We start from the raw sequence: 10,423 nt of genomic DNA, 5'->3' as shown, positions 1-10,423 counted from the left end.
CTCACACACAGTCACTCACACACAGTCACTCTCACACACAGTCACTCACACACAGTCACTCTCACACACAGTCACTCTCACACACAGTCACTCTCACACACAGTCACTCACACAGAGTCACTCTCACACACAGTCACTCTGACACACAAGACATACACAATCACCCTCATGCACACAATTATTCTCACTCATTGTATTGTACTTTCCTATACTCTCTCTCTCTCCCCTTCCTCCCTTTCATTCTCAGTCTCTCTCTCTCTCTCTTTATCTGTTTTTTCACACACATTCACAGTCGTTCTAACTTCAGTCACAGAAAATCACCATCCATTATCACATTTCCAAACGGAATAAAGTTTTAACCTGATTTCACTGCTCCAGATATAAAACTACAATAACTGGAGTCACTCTGATTCAGAGGCAGACGCTGCTGCAATTGCTTATAAGTCTTTAATGAATTTATTGTTTACAGTGAGGCTGTGGAACTTTATATCATTTACATCCGGTGTGAAACCCAAAACCCTGGAAAATTTAATATCACAAACTGGTTCCAATGCTCACATTGCTTTAAAATTCAACACATTTACCAAAGATTGACATAACATGCATATTTTTAACTGAGATTTATCCATGTTTAGACTTTGATATTACCTTAGAATAAAGATCCTCAAATATGATTGGTACATGATGCAGATTTGATTTGGTTTTGATTTATTTTTAAAGAGTTTGACCTTGATTTTGAGGTGAAATAGTGGCTAGCTTATTTTTTCACTGAAGGGTGACTGGTGATTATGAGAGGCTGTAATTGTTGTATCTCTTTATCTGGGTGAAATTTGCACTTAACTCACCACTCATTTTGAGAATTCAAATGATTAACACACAGGAAAGCATTGAAGTTATAGATGTAGATATTTTCGCCAATATGTTTTCTGAGAGCTCCTGCAGCTCAGAATTTGGTACTACACTCACCAGGGTGTACTGGAAGCAGCTTTAATTCGCAATCACGTTAAATAACTCTCTGAGGAGAATAAAACCACCAGCCTGCAGGGAAAAGGTGGAGGTGTGAGATTATGAATGAGGTCTAACCGAGAGCCAGTACAGACACGATGGACCAAATGGCCACATCCTGAGCTGTAATCATTCTGATTGTATAGCTCATCGAATTGCTCAGCATTTCCCTATTGGTGGTGCAGTGACACTTGGCTTTTTCTTGATATTTCCCAGCCATTGTGTGTGTATAGTCGCCCCTCACCCATCGAATGGTAAGGGCTCTAGCTTCCTGGGATTTAAGTAGGGAGTGGCAAGGCAATAGACACTATTGCTCCTGAGTTTGTTGATATCAGTAGCTGAGGTCATTTGAGTTGCTCACAGTGATTTTTTTCTTTCTTTCTTTCTGTCTGCCTGCTCTCTCCCTCTCTCTCTCTGACATCCTCTCCCTCTCTCTCTCTCTCCTTTCTATCCGTCTTTCTCTCCAACTTTCTATTCCATTCTCTCTCTCGCTGCCTTTGTCCACCTCTCTAACTCTGCCCAACCCCCCATCTCGTTCCGCCTCTCTCTTTCTCTTACTGGCTTTCTTTTCGCCCGCGACCCTTGTACTCATACAGATTTATCCATGCCCCCTGGAAGATGTGCCTCAGTTTAAGGGGCTTCAGGACTTCTGCCACACCTTTAAACTGTACCGGGGGAAAGTGTATGGAGATATCGAGGATCCAATGGTTGTAGGCGAATTTAAGGTAATGAGTAAAGGAGTTATTTGGAAGATAGTTGACAAGTGATTTTCTTGGGTCATCCATTCTGTCTGATTTTACATCGGATTTCAACTGGTGCTCGTACTTTTAGTCGCCTGGGCTATGTGCTCTGGGGGTGTGTGGTTGTGTAGTGGTCATTGGACTAGTAGTCCAGGACCTCAGGTTAACATTTTGAGGGTGGCACGGTGGCTCAGTGGTTAGCACTGCTGCCTCAGAGCGCCAGGGACCCAGGTTTGATTCCACTCTTGGGTGACCGTCTGTATGGATTTTGCGTGGGTTTCATCCGGGTGCTCCGGTTTCCTCCCACAGTCCAAAGATGCGCAGTTTAGTTGGATTGGCCATGGGGGTACGGTTGGGGGCTGTGTCTGGGTGGGACGCTCTTTGGAGGGTCGGTGTGGACTTGATGGGCTGAATGGCCTCCTTCCCCTCTGTGGGGATTCTGTGAAGAAATGTGGCTGACTCTTAACTGCTGTCTGGAATGGGCAATAAATAACCAGCAACACACATTGGCTCATAACCACAACTCAGTTCTGCTGTATTTATTCTATACCTCCTGGGCTCAGCCATGCCTCAGTGGGTAGCTGTCTCGTTCCACAGTCAGAAGGTTGTGGTTTCCAGGCCAGAATCCAAGCTGGGAGTGCAGTCAGTCAGACCCCCACTATTTCAAAGGAGAGCCAATACACTTATCCGTTGATCAGCACCACAGAGATAGATTGTCAGGTCATGAATTCACTGCAGCTCGGAGACCTTTCCTGGGCATGAATAAGCCACCGTACTTCCTTCATTATGGCTTTCAAAAGTGCTTCATCAAGCTGGAAAAGCAAATTCTCTTTCAACAGGCTTTTGAGTCGGTTGACTGAGTTCTTTCAACAAAGTCACATTGTGGTACGTCGGAACCACAGGGGCCCTGCTGACAATCTCACGTTAAATAGAGTACTGAGGTAGTCCCTCTGTAACCCAACGTGCCTACAAACATAGATAACAAGTTGTAGAGCTGGATGAACGCAGCAGGCCAAGCAGCATCAGAGGAGCAGGAAAGCTGACATTTCAGGTCGAGATCCTTCTTCAGAAAAATTAGAAGGGTCTCACTTCAGAAGGGTCTAGGCCCGAAACGTCAGCCTTCCTGCTCCTCTGATGCTGCTTGGCCTGCTGTGTTCATTCAGCTGTACACCTTGTTATCTCAGATTCTCCAGCATCGGCAGTTCCTACTATCTCTGTGCCTACAAACATGCTCTGTGTGAAAAGCCCCAGTGAAAACCGAGTGATGCAGTCAATATATTTTTTTTAGAAGTCTCTTATTTTTTCAATTTGTTCACTCTTTGTGATGGTCTGACCTTGTACTGTAAAAGATATTGATGGAGTTAGCGTTGGAAAAGCTTGCGAGTCTTTTCCTGCTGAGTGTGCTGTCTTTGGGTGAGTCTGCCACATCGGCTGTGCCTGTCCGACACGTCCTCCACGATTTCCACACCGCGGTGCGAAATCAGGGAACATTTCTGCAGCTTCGGCCCGAGGAACAGGCACATCAGAGGTTGGGCATTCAGCATGCTCTTCGAGGGTCATCAGGGTGATGGTCTTCCTTTTCTTCCCTCGAATAATCCTGCTCCCAGCCTCCAAATCACTGGAAATCGTACAGGTATTTTTATCAGCATCTTATCAGCATGGGTAGTGCTTGATGTTGTTAAAATGTTGTGGCTTCTTGGATGGTGCCATCATGCGAAGCAGCAGCTTTTCGGTGCCATCATGTGGGCATGGGCCACAGCAGTGACAACGTTCCTTTCTCCTCTTTCCTAACATTCTTTAAACAAAGAGCGATCTGACCAAACATGACAAAACAGTCAAGTTTCATGTATATTTAAATGGTCTCTTGGTACCAGTTCAGGCTGTGGGTGAGATCATTATTTTTTTCATTATTCATTCCTGGGATGGGGGTGTCATTGTCTAGGCTGACATTCATTGCCCATCCCTAATTGCCCAGAGAGCAGTTAAGAGTCAACCACATTGCCGTGGGTTTGGAATCACATGTAGGCCAGACCAGGTAAGGATGGCAGTTTCCTTCCCTCAAGGACATTAATGAACCAGAAGAGGTTTCTCCTGACAATTGAGAATGGACTCGTGGTCATCATTAGACTCATTACTATTGAATTCAGATTCCACCATCTGTCATTGGTGGGATTCAAACCCACGTCCCCAGAACATTACCCAGGTCTCTGGAGTAATAATCTAGCAGTAATACCACTAGGCCATTGCCTACCCTTTGTAGCCACCACTTCAGAGTTTCCCTTGATTTCCCACTCTAGTCTGGGTTAACTCCACTCTGATCAGTTGGCTAATTTGGTGTTAGCATCCTTCACTGATCCCAGGCATCCATCTATTGGATTTCCTATTCTGCTGCTGGTAATGGCTGTTAACTTCACCACAGAGAGTCAGGTCAGTCAATATATACCTCAGGGGCATCACTTGAACTCGCTGTCGGAAATGCTGTGGAGGGAATGCCAATGGGTGCAGTTAGATCTGTCAGGAGTGTTTTTCTTTCGAAGCCGACTGCACCAAACACTCGTCCAGTCTCATGGCTGATTCGATCCAGTTCCAGGACCCATTCCTTAACGGAGGATGTGAAGTTTGTGATGACACTGGAGAGACTACAGTCATGTTTTTTCTCAGGGCGGAAGGGCCTGTACTGTGCTGTACTGTTCTATGTTCTGTGTTCTATGGGTGTGGACCAGGGAAGCTGGAGTGGTCCTCCCGCAGCAAAAGGAGACAGTTTGACGAAGGGGTTCACTTTACAATGGAAGAGATAAGGAGGAACTGTCTCCTGTGGTGGAGGGTCAAGAGACACAGCTTCAACTGACAAAAGACCGAGACCTGATGGTTACTCGTGAATTTTGAATTTGGAGGGTGGTTTCAGATGTTCAGATATGGGTGGGGTTGGGATCACTTGATGAGCTGAATGGTCTTTCGTCTCAGGCAGTTTTTGGAAATTTTCGCGGGTTTCTTTGTTGCAATTTTATTCTCCCCTCATTCATAGTTTGTTTTCTCTTTCAGGGTTCATTTCGGATCTATCCTCTGCCAGAAGATCCGGCAAAACCCATCCCCCCACCTCAGTTCCGTCAACTGCCCTCGAGTGAGCCGCAGATCTGTTTAGTGAGAGTTTACATTGTCCGCGCTCTCAGCCTCCAGCCGAAGGATCGCTCTGGGACAGTACGTATTTGCCACCTCCACATACAGGGAAAACTATCAAACGTCACAAATTCACAACAGTGTGTTGAGCTTCTGAAAGAGGTGGGGGATTGAATTCTGGCCCGCATTTTATGTGGGTTATCTTCTCCATACTGAGTTGTTGTGCAATTTGGAATGCAGTTTAAGGGCAGTGATGCAGGTTCGATCGCGAATTTCCAAAGGGAATCGAACAACCGTTTGAAAGTCCAAAGGTTCGCAGGGTTCCGCAGAAAACGCTGGAGAGTGGGAACTGATTGGCTAGCACTTTCAAAGGGCTGAGTGGCCTCCTCTGCCCAGAGGTAGGCCATTCATTCCACTGATATCGAACATATAATGCTGGCAACACTCGACAGAACTGGCAGCGTCTGTGGCAAGAGGTGCAGAATTAGTAGTTCAGCTCGATGACCTTTCCTTGGAATTGAGAAATATTTTGAGCAAGTGGAAGGTTTGGGGACAGAGGAAGGTTTATGATAGTGTGGAATTCAGGAGATACTAATTGACAAAAGGATGCTCCGTGTGAATGCAAACGGAGTGGGAATGGGGCAGGATGTGAAACAAAAGATGTCTCTTGACGAGGTCTGAGAATGACAAAAACCAAAGGCAAAGACAAGAATAAGACCCAAAAACATAAAGGAAAGAACATTGCCCCTGTACTATGTGAAATTATTAAACCCTCTATTAGTGCTCTGTTGACAAATAAAGTGCTGTTTCTCAACCTTGAGTTGAGCTTCATCAGAGTCCAAAGACAGTAGGGAAACAAGGTGAGAATTGAAATGTCAGATGATCAAAAACCAATGATGCTCCACTCAAGCCTCCTGCACTCTTCCTCATCTAACCCAATCATCTATCCTTTGCTCCGTCTGCACATCCAACCCCCATCAGGATGATTTTGGGGCTCTCCACTTCTTCCTGGAAAGAAAGCCTGAACTGACCCCCTCCATGACCACCCTCCACCACCTGGCTGAGTCCATCCTTAAAGCTTCTCCTTTAACTCCTCTCACTTCGTTCAGTTCAAAATTGTGGCCCTGAGTACCAGTTATGCCTGTGAAACGTTCCTTGTTCCAGTCCTACTCAGGTCCCTCTCCAAAACTCTTTACCTGGTACATCGATGACATCATCAGTGCTGCTTCCCTCTCTCGCCCGGAATTGAGAAAATCGATCGCTTTCACTTCCAAATTGCACCCTACTGGTCACCTTCGGCTGGTCCGTCTCTGACTCCTGTCTTCCCTTCCTCGACATCTCTGTTTCCATTTCTGGTTAGAGGCTGCTCACTGGTATCCATTACAAATCCACCAACTCCCACAGTTACTTAGACTTTACACCCTCACACCCTGCTTCCTTTAAGGACTCCATTCCATTCTCCCAGTTTCTCCGATCCTTCGCATCTGTTCTGATGATGCTACCTTTGCAGGGAGGCACCTATCCCCTGTCTACAGCTTTTATACCCACCTTTTCTGAGCTACTATCAGTTCTGGAGAAAGGTCACTGGACTTGAAATGTAAACTCTATTTTCCCTCCACTGATGCTGCCAGACCTGCTGAATTTCTCCAGCAATTTCTGTTTTTATTCCAATCTCCCTCCTGTTTTTCTAGCTTCCCCTTAAATGCCAACTGTGGAATCCAAAATCCTGAGATTTCATCCAATCCATCTCAGTTTTCCAAGGATGGGTTAGGTTACAGTTAGTCCCTGGATCTTGGAGCCACGTTGTCACTGCGAACTTATTTCTTACCGGGACGAAGAATGTACCAGAGGGGGAGCGCTTGTAATTTTGCTTTCATTCTCGATCGAGTGTGGTCACTGATCACTCCTGAGGCAGGTAGGTCTTGAGTCCAGCTGAAGTGTTCCCTACTCTGATCCAGTCATCGACCTCTAAGTAGAAGAGTGGCACCAATGTGGCCTTCTGCACCTGCTCCATGGGTAACCCTTAGAATTTTCCTTTATCCCGATCCTGTTCTTGTATCATATTATCAGCCCAACGATGGCAACTGTGCCTTTAGCTGCCAAGGCCATAAGCTCTCGAATTCCCTCCATAAACCTCTTCCCCACTCACTTTAAGACAGTTGTTAAAACACTTGACTAAGCTTTTGGTCAAGTATTTCAGCTCAGTGTCAAATTTTGTTTGACACTTCTATGAAACATCTCTCAGGGCACAAGACCACAGGAGTTGAATTGATGGAGTAATCATTTCATATTTGCAGACTGAGGGAGCTTCAAATAAGGAGGGGGCTCTCAACAAAGAGTAGCTCATCAAACATGTTTATATGCGCACTGACCTCTCCATCTCCTTTTGCTAGTGTGATCCTTACATTAAAGTCTCACTGGGGAAGGAGACCGTTGATGATCGTGAGCATTACATTGCCAATAACCTCAACCCTGTCTTCGGCAAGTAAGTCGCTTCTTATGTTTGAACTTAAAGCTATACAAGATGTAACCATTCTTTCTATTATTTGCCATTTCCTTTTCTAATTTTGGAACAAGTCCTCATGCAATCTCAACAGTCTCTATAAGTGCTGTAGGTGACCCTTCACCAGTGTATTATCCTAACATCATTAAAATACTATGAACAGAAGACTGTTTGATCTCTCATGGATCTATGCATTATCTTGTGAAACTAGGGTCTCCAGAGAGTGAACACTTGGAGCTACAAGTGAAAACTGAGACAGGATAAACTCCTGGTTTTATCACCATCTAGGATGTGTTTGCCTTGCTGATGTGCCACTTTTTAAGACGGTCACTCACTCTGTCCCGCTGTCCTCATAATAACTAAGAGATCGCTGACAAAAGAGACATGTTGCTGAAACTTTTCCTCTATCATTCACCAGGTCAAGTGGAAGAATGCCCCATTTCAGTGCTAGGCAGTATGTTTCCGCAACTGGCTGATTGAATCATATAGCATGTTCCTTCAGTTGTTTAAAATATACAGAGTACAGACCATACGGTTGGCATGGTGGCTCAGTGGTTAGCACTGCTGCCTCACAGTACCAGGGACCCGGGTTCGATTCCAGCCTCGGGCGACTGTCTGCGTGGAGTTTGCACATTCTCCGTGTCTGTGGTTTTCTCCGGGTGCTCCGGTTTCCTCCCACAGTCCAAAGATGTGCCGGTTAGGGTGGATTGGCATATTAAATTGCCCATAGTGTCCAGGGATGTGCAGGCTAGGTGGATTAGCCATGGGAGATGCAGGGTTACAGGGCGGGGGTGTGAGTGGGTTTGGGTGGGATGCTGTTTGGAGGTTCGGTGTGGACCAGACAGGCTGAATGGCTTGTTTCCACAATATTCTGTACTTGTCTGCATTTGTAAAACCCAAAACAAAACATTTGCCATGATATGTGATATTGTGTTTGGACAGCACTTGCTAAACTATTCTGAGTGCATTAATAGCTGCCCCTACCAACCAATTTAGGAAACTCAGTTGAGTTCCTAATGTGGCTCATTTAGGCTGGCTAGAATTGACACGTGTTCATCCCCCTTTCCCCGCAAACAAAAGGAATATGTCATACCTTTTACTTTTTTTGAATTAGTCAGGAATCTGGGGGATCATTAATCTCCATAACACCGTAAGATGTAGGAGCAGAATTAGGCCATTCAACCCATCAAGTCAGCTCACCATTCAATCATGGCTGATATGTTTCTCAAACCCATTCTCTTGCCTTCTGCCTGTAACTAGAACCTATCTCTCTCTGTCTTAAATAGACGCAATGACTTGGCCTCCACAGCCTTCTGTGGAAATGAATTCCACAGATTCACTACCCTCTGGCTGAAGAAATTTCACCCTATCTCAGTTCTAAAGAGTCATCGCTTTGTGGCTGTGCCCTTGAGTCCTAGTCTCTCCGAGTGGAAACATCTCCATGTCCACACTAACCAGGCCTCTCATATTCTTTAAGTTTCAATGAGATCGCCCTCATCCTTCTAAACTCCATTGAGTATAAATCCAGAGACTTCAACTTCTCCTGGCAAGCCCTCCATCCCTAGGACCATTCTTGTAAACTTCCTCTGAACACCGTCTAAGGCCAGCACATCTTCCTTAGATATGGGACCCAAAACTGTTCACAATATTCCAAATGCGATCTGATCAGAACCTGATACAGCCTCAGCAGTACATCCCTGCTCTTGTATTCTAGCCCTCTCAAAGTGTATGCTAATGCTGCATTTGCCTTCCTACCATTAATTGAACCTGCATGTTAAGCATAAGAGAATTCTGATCTCGGACTCCCAAGTTCATCTGTGCTTCAGATTTCTGAAGCCTTTCCCCCTTTAGAAAATAGTCTTCACCTCTATTCTTCCTACCAAAGTGCGTAACCTCACATTTTCCCACATTGTATTCCATCTACCACTTCTTTGCTCATTCTCCTATCATGTCCAAGTCCTTCTGCAACCTCCCCACTTCCTCAACAATACCTGTCCCTCCACATTTCTTTGTGTCATCTGCAAATTTAGCAACAGTGCCCTCAGTTCCTTCATCCAGATTGTTAATGTATAACATGAGTAGTGGAGTCCCAACATGGACCTCCGCGGAATTTCATTAGTCACCAACTGCTATCCTGAAAAAGACCCCTTTATCTGCACTCTCTGCCTTTAGCCAGTCAGCCAATCCTCTATCCATGCCACTTGCAGACTCTGAGGACTGCAGATGCTGGAAGCTAGAGTCAATAAATGTGCAGCTGGAAAAGCACAGCAGGTCAGACAGTATCCGAGGAGCAGGAAAGTCAACATAAGTCCTGACAAATGGTTTCGGCCCGAAACGTTGACTTTCCTGCTTCTTGGATGCTTTCTGACTGCCTCTGCTTTTCCAGCTCCACATTTATTGACTCTATCCATTGCCAGCACCTTGGCCCCTAACACCTTGGGCTCACATCTTATTTCGCAGCGTCCTGTGCGGCACCTTGTCAAAGGCCTTCTGGAAATTCAGATAGATCACATCCACTGGCTCTCCTTTGTCTAACTTGGTTGTTATCTCCTCAAAGAATTCTAACCGGTTCCACGGCAAAACCTCAACCAATCAGCCATCAGCTATCCGAGTAATCAGCAAGCTTTTCTCCTGTCATACAGATTGTTGTGATTGTTTGAAATTTGCCACTCCTGCCTGATGAGTGCGGGATGAAAAGCTTTGGCAACTCTTCAGTTAGGTTCCAGTTCTGAGCTGCCCAGCATCTAGCAGGGCTGTGGGCATAGAGCAGAGGAGTGGGATAGAGATAGTTTGCTGTACAGAAAGCTTGGTGGACCGACTGGTCTCCTTTTGTATCATAAATGAGTCTAATCCACTAATACTCGAGGGGCCGAAGGGCCTCTTTCCATGATGTGAAAACTCTATGACCTTCCCTTTGTTACATTCTCTCCAAGGCTTGAGTGTCTTTTCCCTGGGAGGGAGCTTGGTTAAATTCTTCAATGAACTGATCTTGTGCAATGGTAGCAGTGCAAACTCTGGGAGCAGCATCTCAACCCTGCACAAAATCAACCGATTAACA

General features: G+C 45.5%; 1 protein-coding gene across 1 annotated transcript in view; it reads left to right on the top strand.

Moving 5' to 3' along the window:
- LOC109922588 (myoferlin-like) overlaps positions 1-10,423 on the top strand; it is a 78,502-nt gene that overhangs the window by 45,158 nt on the left and 22,921 nt on the right. The window contains exons 23-25 of the mRNA XM_048618490.1: positions 1,602-1,730; positions 4,788-4,943; positions 7,256-7,343. Coding sequence (XP_048474447.1) covers positions 1,602-1,730; positions 4,788-4,943; positions 7,256-7,343 — 373 coding nt within the window. The remainder of the gene's footprint in view (positions 1-1,601; positions 1,731-4,787; positions 4,944-7,255; positions 7,344-10,423) is intronic.

Source organism: Rhincodon typus, chromosome 40 (assembly GCF_021869965.1).
Source record: "Rhincodon typus isolate 14 chromosome 40, sRhiTyp1.1, whole genome shotgun sequence".
Taxonomy (NCBI): Eukaryota; Metazoa; Chordata; class Chondrichthyes; order Orectolobiformes; family Rhincodontidae; genus Rhincodon; species Rhincodon typus.
This window is presented reverse-complemented; position numbering and strand designations above follow the sequence as displayed.